The 19,310-nt window shown below is 41.3% G+C and overlaps 1 protein-coding gene across 1 annotated transcript in view; it reads right to left on the bottom strand.

Moving 5' to 3' along the window:
- Positions 1-19,310, bottom strand: part of LOC128701788 (G-protein coupled receptor GRL101-like) — a 692,032-nt gene that overhangs the window by 510,432 nt on the left and 162,290 nt on the right. Inside the window, exon 5 of the mRNA XM_070105094.1 lies at positions 6,984-7,082. Coding sequence (XP_069961195.1) covers positions 6,984-7,082 — 99 coding nt within the window. The remainder of the gene's footprint in view (positions 1-6,983; positions 7,083-19,310) is intronic.

The raw sequence follows: 19,310 nt of genomic DNA, 5'->3' as shown, positions 1-19,310 counted from the left end.
ACCCAGGATGCCACCCACACCAGTCCACTAACACCCAGGATGCCACCCACACCTGTCCACTAACACCCAGGATGCCACCCACACCAGTCCACTAACACCCAGGATGTCATCCACATCAGTCCACTAGTACCCAGGATGCCACCCACACCAGTCCACTAACACCCAGGATGCCACCCACACCAGTCAACTAACACCCAGGATGCCACCCACACCAGTCCACTAACACCCAGGATGCCACCCACACCAGTCCACTAACACCCAGGATGCCACCCACACCAGTCCACTAACACCCAGGATGCCACCCACACCAGTCCACTAACACCCAGGATGCCACCCACACCAGTCCACTAACACCCAGGATGCCACCCACACCAGTCCACTAACACCCAGGATGCCACCCACACCAGTCCACTAACACCCAGAATGCCACCCACACCAGTCCACTATCACCCAGGTACCTATTTGCTGCTAGGTGAACAGGACAACAGGTGTAAGGAAACGTGTCGAAATGTTTCTACCCGCTGGGAATCGAACCCGGGCCCTCCGTGTGTGAAGCGGGAGCTCTAGCCCCTAAGCCACAGGTGGCAACTAATGTGACATTTTATTGTGGCAACGTTTCGCTCTCCAGGAGCTTTATCAAGCCGTTAAGCTCCTGGAGAGCGAAGGGTAATAATTCCCCAAGGAAGGGTAATTCCAAAGGAAGGGTAATTAATAATTCTTGAAGGAAGGGTAATAATTCCCAAAGGAAGGGTAATTAATAATTCTTGAAGGAAGGGTAATAATTCCCCAAGGAAGGGTAATTCCAAAGGAAGGGTAATTAATAATTCTTGAAGGAAGGGTAATAATTCCCAAAGGAAGGGTAATTAATAATTCTTGAAGGAAGGGTAATAATTCCCAAAGGAAGGGTAATTAATAATTCTTGAAGGAAGGGTAATAATTCTTGAAGGAAGGGTAATAATTCCCCAAGGAAGGGTAATTCCAAAGGAAGGGTAATTAATAATTCTTGAAGGAAGGGTAATAATTCCCAAAGGAAGGGTAATTATTAATTCTTGAAGGAAGAGTAATCATTCCCAAAGGAAGGGTAATTAATAATTCTTGAAGGAAGGGTAATAATTCCCAAAGGAAGGGTAATTAATAATTCTTGAAGGAAGGGTAATAATTCCCAAAGGAAGGGTAATTAATAATTCTTGAAGGAAGGGTAATAATTCCCAAAGGAAGGGTAATTAATAATTCTTGAAGGAAGAGTAATAATTCCCAAAGGAAGGGTAATTAATAATTCTTGAAGGAAGGGTAATAATTCCCAAAGGAAAGGTAATTAATAATTCTTGAAGGAAGGGTAATAATTCCCCAAGGAAGGGTAATTCCAAAAGAAGGGTAATTAATAATTCTTGAAGGAAGGGTAATAATTCCCAAAGGAAGGGTAATTAATAATTCTTGAAGGAAGGGTAATAATTCCCAAAAGAAGGGTAATTAATAATTCTTGAAGGAAGGGTAATAATTCCCAAAGGAAGAGTAATTAATAATTCTTGAAGGAAGGGTAGTAATTCCCAAAGGAAGAGTAATTAATAATTCTTGAAGGAAGGGTAATAATTCCCAAAGGAAGAGTAATTAATAATTCTTGAAGGAAGGGTAATAATTCCCCAAGGAAGGGTAATTCCAAAGGAAGGGTAATTAATAATTCTTGAAGGAAGGGTAATAATTCCCAAAGGAAGGGTAATTCCAAAGGAAGGGTAATTAATAATTCTTGAAGGAAGGGTAATAATTCCCAAAGGAAGGGTAATTAATAATTCTTGAAGGAAGAGTAATAATTCCCAAAGGAAGGGTAATTAATAATTCTTGAAGGAAGGGTAATAATTCCCAAAGGAAGGGTAATTAATAATTCTTGAAGGAAGAGTAATAATTCCCAAAGGAAGGGTAATTAATAATTCTTGAAGGAAGGGTAATAATTCCCAAAGGAAGGGTAATTAATAATTCTTGAAGGAAGGGTAATAATTCCCAAAGGAAGAGTAATTAATAATTCTTGAAGGAACGGTAATAATTCCCAAAGAAATCGTACATAATGATTGTTATAGATTTATTAGATTTAATGCATCGTGTCTTCCAGAAGCAAAAATACGTAATATACAATGATATAATTTAAACGTTAACTATAATGCGTAATATACAATGATATAATTTTAAACGTTAACTATAATGCCTAATATACAATGATATAATTTAAACGTTAACTATAATGGGTAATATACAATGATATAATCATTTAAACGTTAACTATAATGCGTAATATACAGTGATATAATTTAAACGTTAACTATAATGGGTAATATACAATGATATAATCATTTAAACGCAAGAAGTAGACACTTCTAAGTACGAGGTAAAATATTCTGGAAGCTTCTCACTTAGATGTTGAGACATAACTTTAAGTGTCGACGCATCTAAGTGGAATTAGTTACTCTTAAAAATTTCGAAAAATTTAGAAAAAAACATACGAAAAACGCCATTGCTTAACTAAATGGTTATTACTTATGAATTTTGAGCTCAGTATCTCAGTGACTGGACCTCCAAAAATGGTTTTGAGCTCAGTATCTCAGTGACAGAACCTCCAAAAATAGTTTTGAGCCCAGTATCTCAGTGACTAAACCTCCAAAAATAGTTTTGAGCTCAGTATCTCAGTGACTAAACCTCCAAAAATAGTTTTGAGCCCAGTATCTCAGTGACTAAACCTCCAAAAATAGTTTTGAGCCCAGTATCTCAGTGACTGAAACTCCAGAAATACAGTTTTGAGGCAATACTATCCACTAACATTTCTGGTCTTTCATTAACTATGAAACACAATTTCTGAAAGATTTTGGTATCTCGTTCCGGTTTCTGGGAGAATTACTGAAAAATCTGAAAACAAAATGAGAGAAGCAGCATAAGCAGACGAAGAAGAATAAGTAGAAGAGAAGAAGGAACAGCATAGTCACTACACACTAATAACAGTCAGTACACAGTCACAACACTAATAACACAGTCAATACAGTTACAACACTAATAACAGTCAATACACAGTTACAACACTAATAACAGTCAATACACAGTTACAACACTAATAACAGTCAATACACAGTTATAACACTAATAACAGTCAATACACAGTTATAACACTAATAACAGTCAATACACAGTTACAACACTAATAACAGTCAATACACAGTTACAACACTAATAACAGTCAATACACAGTTACAACACTAATAACAGTCAATACACAGTCACAACACTAATAACAGTCAATACACAGTTACAACACTAATAACAGTCAATACACAGTTACAACACTAATAACAGTCAATACACAGTCACAACACTAATAACAGTCAATACACAGTCACAACACTAATAACAGTCAATACACAGTCACAACACTAATAACAGTCAATACACAGTCACAACACTAATAACAGTCAATACACAGTCACAACACTAATAACAGTCAATACACAGTTACAACACTAATAACAGTCAATACACAGTCACAACACTAATAAGTCAATACACAGTCACAACACTAATAACATTGGTTGGTAGGTAAGACACATATGCAACAGTTAGGCAACTTTATTCCGAAACGTTTCGCCTACACAGTAGGCTTCTTCAGTCGAATACAGAAAGTAGGCAGGAACAGTATTGTATTGTATACCATTTTGATGTTCATCTTGTCAGACACTGCAACACGTGGCATCTTGACTTTGTCAATGGTCCAAGTCGGACCGAAACGTCGTCGTAAGCTTCTCTCTCTTTTATGTGCGGGTTATTTGTGTATCGTTCCAGTCACGGTATTGTGCCTTTTTTATTTACAGAAAACACCTTGGACAAACTTTTCAAGTGAGAAGTGTTGGATCTGAGAGGGACCTGACCTCTCATTGGCTACATTCTCACTACTACTACTACTACTACTACTACTACTACTACTACTACTACTATGCACCTCTCCTTCCGACAGTATTTAAGTCTCCGCACTGTCGCTTGATCTTCAGATAGTTCCTGACTATGGAACTGAACTTCTCCAGGCCGAGGGACTGACAACCTCAAATTCTACGACTTCAAGGGTGATGGACTGATTACATCGTCTTCACATCTCTACTGTTCCTGCCTACTTTCTGTATTCGACTGAAGAAGCCTACTATGTAGGCGAAACGTTTCGGAATAAAGTTGTCCTACTGTTGCCTGTGTGTCTTACCTACCAGCCTGTCGGTATTGTATACCATTTTGATGTTCACTAATAACATTGTCAATGTACAGTCAAGAAATCGGCTGCAATACAGCCGTGACACAGGTACAACGCACTTTTAACACTACAACAACATTGTCACAACGCACTCCACAATGACAACAAACACAGATGCAACACAGACATACAGTTACAACAGTAACAACAGTCAAAACAGTCAAAACACAGTCTTAACACGGCTACAATTCAACAACAACACTGCTGAAACAGATGCAACACACCAGCAATACAGTCAACACAGTCAGTAGTCACAACACGGCTACACTGCAGCCGTAACACAGTCACAACACACTTATAAGAGATACAACACTGATAAAACAATCATAGCACAATCAAAACAAATAAAGCAACACAACTACAACAGTTACAACAGTAACAACAGTTACAACAGTCACAACAGTTACAACAGTCAAAACATACCCCAATATAGTTACAACAGTCAAGACATACCCCAATATAGTTACAACAGTCAAGACATACCCCAATATAGTTACAACAGTCAAGACATACCCCAATATAGTTACAACAGTCAAGACATACCCCAATATAGTTACAACAGTCAAGACATACCCCAATATAGTTACAACAGTCAAAATATACCCCAATATAGTTACAACAGTCAAAATATACCCCAATATAGTTACAACAGTCAAAATATACCCCAATATAGTTACAACAGTCAAAATATACCCCAATATAGTTACAACAGTCAAAACATACCCCAATATAGTTACAACAGTCAAAACATACCCCAATATAGTTACAACAGTCAAAATATACCCCAATATAGTTACAACAGTCAAGACATACCCCAATATAGTTACAACAGTCAAAATATACCCCAATATAGTTACAACAGTCAAAACATACCCCAATATAGTTACAACAGTCAAAATATACCCCAATATAGTTACAACAGTCAAAATATACCCCAATATAGTTACAACAGTCAAAACATACCCCAATATAGTTACAACAGTCAAAACATACCCCAATATAGTTACAACAGTCAAAATATACCCCAATATAGTTACAACAGTCAAGACATACCCCAATATAGTTACAACAGTCAAAATATACCCCAATATAGTTACAACAGTCAAAACATACCCCAATATAGTTACAACAGTCAAAATATACCCCAATATAGTTACAACAGTCAAAATATACCCCAATATAGTTACAACAGTCAAAATATACCCCAATATAGTTACAACAGTCAAAATATACCCCAATATAGTTACAACAGTCAAAATATACCCCAATATAGTTACAACAGTCAAAATATACCCCAATATAGTTACAACAGTCAAAACATACCCCAATATAGTTACAACAGTCAAAACATACCCCAATATAGTTACAACAGTCAAAATATACCCCAATATAGTTACAACAGTCAAAATATACCCCAATATAGTTACAACAGTCAAAACATATGCAGCATATGGGAATCTTTATTCAGGAAACGTTTCGCCACACAGTGGCTTCATCAGTCCAATACAAAGAGGAAGGCGTAAGGAGAGGAGGAGAATGAGGTAATCAGTCCCTCAACCTGGAGTCGATGTGTTCAGTCCATCAATCTTGTAGAATGTACAGCATAGGGCCGTAGACGTGGCTTATATACTGTAGTGAGGTGACGTGAAGCAGGTGGAGGCGGGGTCATAGTGGTACCATCCACTAGTCGAAGTAGTGAGGTGAGGTGAAGCAGGCGGAGTTGGGGTCATAGTGGTACCATCCACTAGTCGAAGTAGTGAGGTGAGGTGAAGCAGGCGGAGGCAGGGTCATAGTGGTACCATCCACTAGTCGAAGTAGTGAGGTGAGGTGAAGCAGGCGGAGGCGGGGTCATAGTGGTACCATCCACTAGTCGAAGTAGTGAGGTGAGGTGAAGCAGGCGGAGGCAGGGTCATAGTGGTACCATCCACTAGTCGTAGTAGTCAGGTGAGGTGAAGCAGGCGGAGGCGGGGTCATAGTGGTACCATCCACTAGTCGAAGTAGTCAGGTGAGGTGAAGCAGGCGGAGGCGGGGTCACAGTGGTACCATCCACTAGTCGAAGTAGTCAGGTGAGGTGAAGCAGGCGGAGGCGGGGTCACAGTGGTACCATCCACTAGTCGAAGTAGTCAGGTGAGGTGAAGCAGACGGAGGCGGAGTCATAGTGGTACCATCCACTAGTCGAAGTAGTCAGGTGAGGTGAAGCAGACGGAGGCGGAGTCATAGTGGTACCATCCACTAGTCGAAGTAGGTCATCGTCCAAAGGTTGAACAAGTGTTGAAGAATTCTTTGTAACAAGATCCCATGATGCTGCAGTGTCTGACAGTTGTGATGAATGGTTTGAAAAACCGACGAGTTGAAGATTGAGACACTTATGCAGCATATGCTGCATAAGTGTCTCAATCTTCAACTTGTCGGTTTTTCAAACCATTCATCACACACAGTCAAAACTTACCCCAACATAATTACAGCATCAAGTTACAGTGACAGGATTGTCATCAATTGGGACAGTCAAACCAGAACCACAACATATTCACAACACATCAAAAATCATATTTCAATTCTTCAGCAGGTTGTCAGTAAAGTCTGGCCAGGTACAACACACGTGTATCATAGCAACAACATAGCAACACTTACAGTTGAGAAAAATATAACACGGGCGGGGATAGAACCCGCGATCAGTGAGTCATAACACGATTTCGCGAGTCATACTTACAGTTGAGTTCGTCAGCATGGTTGTCAGCACAGTCTGGCCAGCCATCACACCAGTAGAACCTGTGTACCTTCCTCCCAGAACTGCATACCACGAAGTCTTCTGTAGACAGAACAAGTAATTAGTGTCACCCTTTGGAAAGACAGAGTGTACTTACCTATTTGTACTCACGTATTTGTGGTTGCAGGGGTCGAGTCACAGCTTCTGGTCCACCTCTTTGCTAGTCGCTACTAGGTCCACTCTCCGCTCCAGGAACTTTATCGTACGTGCTAGTTAGTTAACATTTTGTCCTAGGCACATGTCGATTAGACACTAGGCCTGCTGTATATGCACGTTGTGTGTGTGTGTGTGTGTGTGTGTGTGTGTGTGTGTGTGTGTGTGTGTGTGTGTGTGTGTGTGTTTGTGCGTGTTTGTGTGTTTGTGTGTGTGTGTTTGTGTGTGTGTGTTTGTATGTGTGTGTGTGTTACCATTCTCTCCTAGGCACATGTCGATTAGACACTAGGCCTGCTGTATATGCACGTGTGTGTGTGTGTGTGTGTTTGTGTGTGTGTGTTTGTGTGTGTGTGTGTGTGTGTGTGTGTGTGTGTATGTGTGTGTGCGTGTGTGTATGTGTGTGTATGTGCGTGTGTATGTGTGTACGTGCTAGTTAGTTATCATTTGGTCCTAGGCACATGTCGATTCGACACTAGGCCTGTTGTATGTACTCACCTAGTTGAGGTTGCGGGGGTCGAGTCCGAGCTCCTGGCCCCGCCAGGAGCGTGTGTGTGTGTGTGTGTTAGTGTGTGTGTATGTACGTGTAATTACCAATTGTATTTATAACTTCAGTAACGAAGTTATTCTTAAATAAGAAAGACGTAGTTGACCAGGACCTCTGACAACATATCGGACTGACGTGAACCAGTCATGGTACGGTACCTTTCCATTCCTCAAAACTAAGCTCGTTTTTACAGGTGTTGGGGCCCAATGGTTGTAGCTCTTGCTACTTCCTCTTATTAACAAGTTGACTCTATCTGCAGTTTAGCAAATTATATTCTGTGATGTATTTTTAAATCTATTTGCAACAGTTGCCTCGTGTTATGGTGTTGCTGGTCAAAAATCTTCTTAATAAATCCAAAGGTCTTGTTAACTGTTGTATTTAATGTTAAAACGTTCCGCCTACACAGGCATCTTCAGTCAAATATAGGGAAAGCATGTGTAATAGTGAACTGAAGGTGATGCAATCAGTCCCTCAAGTTTAGATTATTATTATTATAATCAAGGGGGAAGCGCTAGACCCGGAGGATTATACAGCGCCTGGGGGGGGGGATGTGGAAGGCATTCAGGCTTAATTTGGGGAACTGGAGCACAGATCCAATTCCCTAAATCAAGAGCCCCTCACCAACATCAAGGAACCTTCCTTGAGGGGACTCAAGTTTAGATTATTATTATTATAATCAAGGGGGAAGCGCTAAACCCGGAGGATTATACAGCGCCTGGGGGGGGGGATGTGGAAGGCATTCAGGCTTAATTTGGGGAACTGGAGCACAGATCCAATTCCCTAAATCAAGAGCCCCTCACCAACATCAAGGAACCTTCCTTGAGGGGACTCAAGTTTAGATTATTATTATTATAATCAAGGGGGAAGCGCTAAACCCGGAGGATTATACAGCGCCTGGGGGGGGGGGATGTGGAAGGCATTCAGGCTTAATTTGGGGAACTGGAGCACAGATCCAATTCCCTAAATCAAGAGCCCCTCACCAACATCAAGGAACCTTCCTTGAGGGGCCTCAAGTTTAGAGAAATAATGTTCGACATTGTTGCATGTGTCTTAATTATCAACGTTTGGTTATTACGTTTTCCATTTATTTCCTGTCATTGAAGATAAGAGAGATAAGATAAGATTTGGTTCTGATTTTTAACCCCGGAGGGTTAGCCACCCAGGATAACCCAAGAAAGTCAGTGCGTCATCGAGGACTGTCTAACTTATTTACATTGTGTTCCTTAATCTTGTCCCCCAGGATGCCACCCACACCAGTCGACTAACACCCAGGTACCTATTTGCTGCTAGGTGAACAGGACAACAGGTGTAAGGAAACGTGTCGAAATGTTTCCACCCGCCGGGAATCGAACCCGGGCCCTCCGTGTGTGAAGCGGGAGCTTTAGCCACCAGGCCACCGGGCCACCGGGCCACTGGGCCACCGGGCCACAACGTGGTTAAATTTACCCTTAACATTCATTACTTTTTATATCTGATAAATATTTTGACTCGGATTTGCAGTTTTCAAACTCAGCCATTTTGTTAGGTGTTGTTAGGTGTTGGTGTTGTTAGGTGTTGGTGTTGTTAGGTGTTGTTAGGTATTGGCACGACACAGTATTTGAAGGTTCCAGTTTTGTTGTCTCGTGGCTCTTTTGGCAGTGCTCATATTTCACACACTGAGTGTCCGAGGTTCAATACCCAGTACAGGTGTAAACATCGGGAATGTTTCCTTGCACCTGCTGTCACTGTTCACCTAGCAGTAATTAGGTACCTCGTTGTTAGTCTAGGTGTGGGCTACAGACTTACAAACGTTCAGAGATAATCTGAGGTGTGGTCTACAGACCCACAAACCTACAGAGATGATCCGAGGTGTGGTCTACGGACCACAGAACCTACAGAGATGATCTGAGGTGTGGTCTACAGACCCACAAACCTACAGATAATCTGAGGTGTGGTCTACAGACCACAAAACCTACAGAGATAATCTGAGGTGTGGTCTACAGACCCACAAACCTACAGAGATGATCCGAGGTGTGGTCTACAGACCACAGAACCTACAGAGATGATCTGAGGTGTGGTCTACAGACCCACAAACCTACAGATAATCTGAGATGTGGTCTACAGACCCACAAACCTACAGAGATGATCCGAGGTGTGGTCTACAGACCACAGAACCTACAGAGATGATCTGAGGTGTGGTCTACAGACCATAGAACCTACAGAGATAATCTGAGGTGTGGTCTACAGACCACAAAACCTACAGAGGTAATCTGAGGTGTGGTCTACAGACCCACAAATCTACAGAGATAATCTGAGGTGTGGTCTACAGACCCACAAACCTACAGAGATGATCCGAGGTGTGGTCTACAGACCACAGAACCTACAGAGATGATCTGAGGTGTGGTCTACAGACCCACAAACCTACAGAGATAATCTGAGGTGTGGTCTACAGACCCACAAACCTACAGAGATGATCCGAGGTGTGGTCTACAGACCCACAAACCTACAGAGATGATCTGAGGTGTGGTCTACAGACCCACAAACCTACAGAGATAATCTGAGGTGTGGTCTACAGACCCACAAACCTACAGAGATGATCCGAGGTGTGGTCTACAGACCCACAAACCTACTGAGGTGTGGTCTACAGACCCACAAACCTACAGAGATGATCCGAGGTGTGGTCTACAGACCACAGAACCTACAGAGATGATCCGAGGTGTGGTCTACAGACCATAGAACCTACAGAGATAATCTGAGGTGTGGTCTACAGACCACAAAACCTACAGAGGTAATCTGAGGTGTGGTCTACAGACCCACAAATCTACAGAGATAATCTGAGGTGTGGTCTACAGACCCACAAACCTAGAGAGATAATCTGAGGTGTGGTCTACAGACCCACAAACCTACAGAGATAATCTGAGGTGTGGTCTACAGACCCACAAACCTACAGAGATAATCTGAGGTGTGGTCTACAGACCCACAAACCTACAGAGATAATCTGAGGTGTGGTCTACAGACCCACAAACCTACAGAGATAATCTGAGGTGTGGTCTACAGACCCACAATCCTAGAGAGATAATCTGAGGTGTGGTCTACAGACCCACAAACCTAGAGAGATAATCTGAGGTGTGGTCTACAGACCCACAAACCTAGAGAGATAATCTGAGGTGTGGTCTACAGACCCACAAACCTACAGAGATAATCTGAGGTGTGGTCTACAGACCCACAAACCTACAGAGATAATCTGAGGTGTGGTCTACAGACCTAGACAGTAACCATGGTAATCTTTGAGACATAGTAAGTCAGGCATCAAAATAAATTTTAACGGGGTATTTTAATTTACACAAATCGATTTCAGTAATTTGACAAGTAATCTGGAGTCTTAGCGACTCTGAGACGGTCCAAGACTGACTCACGAAATCGTAGTGACACGATCGCTGGTTCTAACCCCACCCTTGGTATAGTTTCTCCAAGATTGCTTTTTAAAGTAATTCCTGTTAAAACGAACAGGAGAAAAATAATCTGCTGGTCGTTATACTGTAAACGAGGATTATTTGATGGATTATTTAATGGATTATTTGATGGATTATTTGATGGATTATTTGATGGATTATTTGATGGATTATTTGATTGATTATTTGATTGATTATTTGATTGATTATTTGATTGATTATTTGATTGATTATTTGATTGATTATTTGATGGATTATTTGATGGATTATTTGATGGATTATTTGATGGATTATTTGATGGATTATTTGATGGATAATTTAAGGATTAATGAGCTTGGAGAAAGTGATCACAAATAACTTAGTTATTTTATTAATAACAATAGCAAAACAATGGATCAAGTTGGATAAATTTAGATTCGAAAAAGGATATTGAGAAGTAATTGTTTGGCAATAGAGTTGTAGGAAAGGCGAGAACTTCGCTTTTAATATAAGTTGGACGGGAATGTGTGTAGGTGAATGTGTGTAGGCCTACCTGACTAGCATAGGCCAGTAGGCCTGGTACAGTGTTCCTTCGTTCTTCTATTTAATGCCTCACACATTTTCTCCTAAGTGACTATAGTCATTAATATTTCTATGTATTTTGATTTTGACATTTAGTTTGATTTTGACATTAAAAAAATACCTGTTGTTTCTTCGTTTTGTCCACTGTTTTATTTTTAGTTTCTTCCCCTTTTATCTCCTTATATTTGTGTATTATTTCTGGCCTTCGTAAATCTCCGATAATTTTATTGGATGACCTTCTTCCACTCTTTATTCCATTATATTTCCACTCTTATAATGTAGTGGTTACTGTACCTGTGTTATATTTCCTGTCTTATAATGTAGTGGTTACTGTACCTGTGTTATATTTCCTGTCTTATAATGTAGTGGTTACTGTACCTGTGTTATATTTCCTGTCTTATAATGTAGTGGTTACTGTACCTGTGTTATATTTCCTGTCTTATAATGTAGTGGTTACTGTACATGTTATATTTCCTGTCTTATAATGTAGTGGTTACTGTACCTGTGTTATATTTCCTGTCTTATAATGTAGTGGTTACTGTACCTGTATATTTCCTGTCTTATAATGTAGTGGTTAATGTACCTGTTTCATATTTCCTGTCGTATAATGTAGTGGTTACTGTACCTGTGTTATATTTCCTGTCTTATAATGTAGTGGTTACTGTACCTGTGTTATATTTCCTGTCTTATAATGTAGTGGTTATTGTACCTGTCTTATTTCCTGTCTTATAATGTAGTGGTTACTGTACCTGTGTTATATTTCCTGTCTTATAATGTAGTGGTTACTGTACCTGTGTTATATTTCCTGTCTTATAATGTAGTGGTTACTGTACCTGTGTTATATTTCATGTCTTATAATGTAGTGGTTACTGTACCCGAGTCATATTTCCACTCTTATAATGTAGTGGTTATTATACCTGAGTCATATTTCCACTCTTATAATGTAGTGGTTACTGTACCTGTGTCATATTTCCTGTCTTACAATGTAGTGGTTACTGTACCTGTGTTATATTCTCACTCTTATAATGTAGTGGTTACTGTACCTGTCATATTTCCACTCTTATAATGTAGTGGTTACTGTACCTGTCATATTTCCTGTCTTATAATGTAGTGGTTACTGTACCTGAGTCATATTTCCTGTCTTATAATGTAGTGGTTACTGTACCTGTGTCATATTTCCTGTCTTATAATGTAGTGGTTACTGTACCTGTGTTATATTTCCTGTCTTATAATGTAGTGGTTACTGTACCTGTGTTATATTTCCTGTCTTATAATGTAGTGGTTACTGTACCTGTGTTATATTTCCTGTCTTATAATGTAGTGGTTGCTGTACCTGTGTTATATTTCCTGTCTTATAATGTAGTGGTTACTGTACCTGTGTTATATTTCCTGTCTTATAATGTAGTGGTTACTGTACCTGTATATTTCCTGTCTTATAATGTAGTGGTTACTGTACCTGTGTTATATTTCCTGTCTTATAATGTAGTGGTTACTGTACCTGTGTTATATTTCCTGTCTTATAATGTAGTGGTTACTGTACCTCTTATAATTCCTGTCTTATAATGTACTGGTTACTGTACCTGTGTTATATTTCCTGTCTTATAATGTAGTGGTTATTGTACCTGTGTTATATTTCCTGTCTTATAATGTAGTGGTTACTGTACCTGTGTTATATTTCCTGTCTTATAATGTAGTGGTTATTGTACCTGTCTTATTTCCTGTCTTATAATGTAGTGGTTACTGTACCTGTGTTATATTTCCTGTCTTATAATGTAGTGGTTACTGTACATGTTATATTTCCTGTCTTATAATGTAGTGGTTACTGTACCTGTGTTATATTTCCTGTCTTATAATGTAGTGGTTACTGTACCTGTGTTATATTTCCTGTCTTATAATGTAGTGGTTACTGTAGAGGTGTTATATTTCCTGTCTTATAATGTAGTGGTTACTGTACCTGAGTCATATTTCCTGTCTTATAATGTAGTGGTTACTGTACCTGTGTCATATTTCCTGTCTTATAATGTAGTGGTTACTGTACCTGTGTTATATTTCCTGTCTTATAATGTAGTGGGTACTGTACCTGTGTTATATTTCCTGTCTTATAATGTAGTGGTTACTGTACCTGTGTTATATTTCCTGTCTTATAATGTAGTGGTTACTGTACCTGTGTTATATATCCTGTCTTATAATGTAGTGGTTACTGTACCTGTGTTATATTTCCTGTCTCATAATGTAGTGGTTACTGTACCTGTGTTATATTTCCTGTCTTATAATGTAGTGGTTACTGTACCTGTGTTATATTTCCTGTCTTATAATGTAGTGGTTACTGTACCTGTATATTTCCTGTCTTATAATGTAGTGGTTACTGTACCTGTGTTATATTTCCTGTCTTATAATGTAGTGGTTACTGTACCTGTGTTATATTTCCTGTCTTGTAATGTAGTGGTTACTGTACCTGTTATAATTCCTGTCTTATAATGTAGTGGTTACTGTACCTGTGTTATATTTCCTGTCTTATAATGTTGTGGTTATTGTACCTGTGTTATATTTCCTTTCTTATAATGTAGTGGTTACTGTACCTGTGTTATATTTCCTGTCTTATAATGTAGTGGTTATTGTACCTGTCTTATTTCCTGTCTTATAATGTAATGGTTACTGTACCTGTGTTATATTTCCTGTCTTATAATGTAGTGGTTACTGTACATGTTATATTTCCTGTCTTATAATGTAGTGGTTACTGTACCTGTGTTATATTTCCTGTCTTATAATGTAGTGGTTACTGTACCTGTGTTATATTTCCTGTCTTATAATGCAGTGGTTACTGTACCTGTGTTATATTTCCTGTCTTATAATGTAGTGGTTACTGTACATGTTATATTTCCTGTCTTATAATGTAGTGGTTACTGTACCTATGTTATATTTCCTGTCTTATAATGTAGTGGTTACTGTACCTGTATATTTCCTGTCTTATAATGTAGTGGTTAATGTACCTGTTTCATATTTCCTGTCGTATAATGTAGTGGTTACTGTACCTGTGTTATATTTCCTGTCTTATAATGTAGTGGTTACTGTACCTGTGTTATATTTCCTGTCTTATAATGTAGTGGTTATTGTACCTGTCTTATTTCCTGTCTTATAATGTAGTGGTTACTGTACCTGTGTTATATTTCCTGTCTTATAATGTAGTGGTTACTGTACATGTTATATTTCCTGTCTTATAATGTAGTGGTTACTGTACCTGTTATATTTCCAGTCTTATAATGTAGTGGTTACTGTACCTGTGTTATATTTCCTGTCTTATAATGTAGTGGTTACTGTACCTGTGTTATATTTCCTGTCTTATAATGTAGTGGTTACTGTACCTGTGTTATTTTTCCTGTCTTATAATGTAGTGGTTACTGTACCTGTGTTATATTTCCTGTCTTATAATGTAGTGGTTACTGTACCTGTGTTATATTTCCTGTCTTATAATGTAGTGGTTACTGTACCTGTGTTATATTTCCTGTCTTATAATGTAGTGGTTACTGTACATGTTATATTTCCTGTCTTATAATGTAGTGGTTACTGTACCTGTGTTATATTTCCTGTCATATAATGTAGTGGTTACTGTACCTGTATATTTCCTGTCTTATAATGTAGTGGTTAATGTACCTGTTTCATATTTCCTGTCGTATAATGTAGTGGTTACTGTACCTGTGTTATATTTCCTGTCTTATAATGTAGTGGTTACTGTACCTGTGTTATATTTCCTGTCTTATAATGTAGTGGTTACTGTACCTGTGTTATATTTCCTGTCTTATAATGTAGTGGTTATTGTACCTGTCTTATTTCCTGTCTTATAATGTAGTGGTTACTGTACCTGTGTTATATTTCCTGTCTTATAATGTAGTGGTTACTGTACATGTTATATTTCCTGTCTTATAATGTAGTGGTTACTGTACCTGTTATATTTCCTGTCTTATAATGTAGTGGTTACTGTACCTGTGTTATATTTCCTGTCTTATAATGTAGTGGTTACTGTACCTGTTATATTTCCTGTCTTATAATGTAGTGGTTACTGTACCTGTGTTATATTTCCTGTCTTATAATGTAGTGGTTACTGTACCTGTGTTATATTTCCTGTCTTATCAATTTATCTTCTGAGTTTGTGTGTTCATGTAAGTTATTATTGAGCACTGGGTCTGTGTGTTACCTTCTCTCACTCGTGTTGTCGAGCACTGGGTCTGTGTGTTACCTTCTCTCACTCGTGTTGTCGAGCACTGGGTCTGTGTGTTACCTTCTCTCACTCGTGTTGTCGAGCACTGGGTCTGTGTGTTACCTTCTCTCACTCGTGTTGTCGAGCACTGGGTCTGTGTGTTACCTTCTCTCACTCGTGTTGTCGAGCACTGGGTCTGTGTTACCTTCTCTCACTCGTGTTGTCGAGCACTGGGTCTGTGTGTTACCTTCTCTCACTCGTGTTGTCGAGCACTGGGTCTGTGTGTTACCTTCTCTCACTCGTGTTGTCGAGCACTGGGTCTGTGTGTTACCTTCTCTCACTCGTGTTGTCGAGCACTGGGTCTGTGTTACCTTCTCTCACTCGTGTTGTCGAGCACTGGGTCTGTGTGTTACCTTCTCTCACTCGTGTTGTCGAGCACTGGGTCTGTGTGTTACCTTCTCTCACTCGTGTTGTCGAGCACTGGGTCTGTGTGTTACCTTCTCTCACTCGTGTTGTCGAGCACTGGGTCTGTGTGTTACCTTCTCTCACTCGTGTTGTCGAGCACTGGGTCTGTGTGTTACCTTCTCTCACTCGTGTTGTCGAGCACTGGGTCTGTGTGTTACCTTCTCTCACTCGTGTTGTCGAGCACTGGGTCTGTGTGTTACCTTCTCTCACTCGTGTTGTCGAGCACTGGGTCTGTGTGTTACCTTCTCTCACTCGTGTTGTCGAGCACTGGGTCTGTGTGTTACCTTCTCTCACTCGTGTTGTCGAGCACTGGGTCTGTGTGTTACCTTCTCTCACTCGTGTTGTCGAGCACTGGGTCTGTGTGTTACCTTCTCTCACTCGTGTTGTCGAGCACTGGGTCTGTGTGTTACCTTCTCTCACTCGTGTTGTCGAGCACTGGGTCTGTGTGTTACCTTCTCTCACTCGTGTTGTCGAGCACTGGGTCTGTGTGTTACCTTCTCTCACTCATGTTGTCGAGCACTGGGTCTGTGTGTTACCTTCTCTCACTCGTGTTGTCGAGCACTGGGTCTGTGTTACCTTCTCTCACTCGTGTTGTCGAGCACTGGGTCTGTGTTACCTTCTCTCACTCGTGTTGTCGAGCACTGGGTCTGTGTTACCTTCTCTCACTCGTGTTGTCGAGCACTGGGTCTGTGTTACCTTCTCTCACTCGTGTTGTCGAGCACTGGGTCTGTGTTACCTTCTCTCACTCGTGTTGTCGAGCACTGGGTCTGTGTTACCTTCTCTCACTCGTGTTGTCGAGCACTGGGTCTGTGTTACCTTCTCTCACTCGTGTTGTCGAGCACTGGGTCTGTGTGTTACCTTCTCTCACTCGTGTTGTCGAGCACTGGGTCTGTGTGTACCTTCTCTCACTCGTGTTGTCGAGCACTGGGTCTGTGTGTACCTTCTCTCACTCGTGTTGTCGAGCACTGGGTCTGTGTGTTACCTTCTCTCACTCGTGTTGTCGAGCACTGGGTCTGTGTGTTACCTTCTCTCACTCGTGTTGTCGAGCACTGGGTCTGTGTGTTACCTTCTCTCACTCGTGTTGTCGAGCACTGGGTCTGTGTTACCTTCTCTCACTCGTGTTGTCGAGCACTGGGTCTGTGTGTTACCTTCTCTCACTCGTGTTGTCGAGCACTGGGTCTGTGTGTTACCTTCTCTCACTCGTGTTGTCGAGCACTGGGTCTGTGTTACCTTCTCTCACTCGTGTTGTCGAGCACTGGGTCTGTGTTACCTTCTCTCACTCGTGTTGTCGAGCACTGGGTCTGTGTGTTACCTTCTCTCACTCGTGTTGTCGAGCACTGGGTCTGTGTGTTACCTTCTCTCACTCGTGTTGTCGAGCACTGGGTCTGTGTTACCTTCTCTCACTCGTGTTGTCGAGCACTGGGTCTGTGTGTTACCTTCTCTCACTCGTGTTGTCGAGCACTGGGTCTGTGTGTTACCTTCTCTCACTCGTGTTGTCGAGCACTGGGTCTGTGTGTTACCTTCTCTCACTCGTGTTGTCGAGCACTGGGTCTGTGTGTTACCTTCTCTCACTCGTGTTGTCGAGCACTGGGTCTGTGTGTTACCTTCTCTCACTCGTGTTGTCGAGCACTGGGTCTGTGTGTTACCTTCTCTCACTCGTGTTGTCGAGCACTGGGTCTGTGTGTTACCTTCTCTCACTCGTGTTGTCGAGCACTGGGTCTGTGTGTTACCTTCTCTCACTCGTGTTGTCGAGCACTGGGTCTGTGTGTTACCTTCTCTCACTCGTGTTACCTTCTCTCACTCGTGTTGTCGAGCACTGGGTCTGTGTGTTACCTTCTCTCACTCGTGTTGTCGAGCACTGGGTCTGTGTGTTACCTTCTCTCACTCGTGTTGTCGAGCACTGGGTCTGTGTGTTACCTTCTCTCACTCGTGTTGTCGAGCACTGGGTCTGTGTGTTACCTTCTCTCACTCGTGTTGTCGAGCACTGGGTCTGTGTGTTACCTTCTCTCACTCGTGTTGTCGAGCACTGGGTCTGTGTGTTACCTTCTCTCACTCGTGTTGTCGAGCACTGGGTCTGTGTGTTACCTTCTCTCACTCGTGTTGTCGAGCACTGGGTCTGTGTGTTACCTTCTCTCACTCGTGTTGTCGAGCACTGGGTCTGTGTGTTACCTTCTCTCACTCGTGTTGTCGAGCACTGGGTCTGTGTGTTACCTTCTCTCACTCGTGTTGTCGAGCACTGGGTCTGTGTGTTACCTTCTCTCACTCGTGTTGACGAGCACTGTGTCTGTCCTTCTCTCACTCGAGCACTGGGTCTGTGTGTTACCTTCTCTCACTCGTGTTGTCGAGCACTGGGTCTGTGTGTTACCTTCTCTCACTCGTGTTGTCGAGCACTGGGTCTGTGTGTTACCTTCTCTCACTCGTGTTGTCGAGCACTGGGTCTGTGTGTTACCTTCTCTCACTCGTGTTGTCGAGCACTGGGTCTGTGTGTTACCTTCTCTCACTCGTGTTGTCGAGCACTGGGTCTGTGTGTTACCTTCTCTCACTCGTGTTGTCGAGCACTGGGTCTGTGTGTTACCTTCTCTCACTCGTGTTGTCGAGCACTGGGTCTGTGTGTTACCTTCTCTCACTCGTGTTGTCGAGCACTGGGTCTGTGTGTTACCTTCTCTCACTCGTGTTGTCGAGCACTGGGTCTGTGTGTTACCTTCTCTCACTCGTGTTGTCGAGCACTGGGTCTGTGTGTTACCTTCTCTCACTCGTGTTGTCGAGCACTGGGTCTGTGTGTTACCTTCTCTCACTCGTGTTGTCGAGCACTGGGTCTGTGTGTTACCTTCTCTCACTCGTGTTGTCGAGCACTGGGTCTGTGTGTTACCTTCTCTCACTCGTGTTGTCGAGCACTGGGTCTGTGTGTTACCTTCTCTCAC

Source organism: Cherax quadricarinatus, chromosome 96 (assembly GCF_038502225.1).
Source record: "Cherax quadricarinatus isolate ZL_2023a chromosome 96, ASM3850222v1, whole genome shotgun sequence".
Taxonomy (NCBI): Eukaryota; Metazoa; Arthropoda; class Malacostraca; order Decapoda; family Parastacidae; genus Cherax; species Cherax quadricarinatus.
Note: the sequence above shows the minus strand (reverse complement) of the source record. Positions and strands in the feature narration are given on the sequence as shown.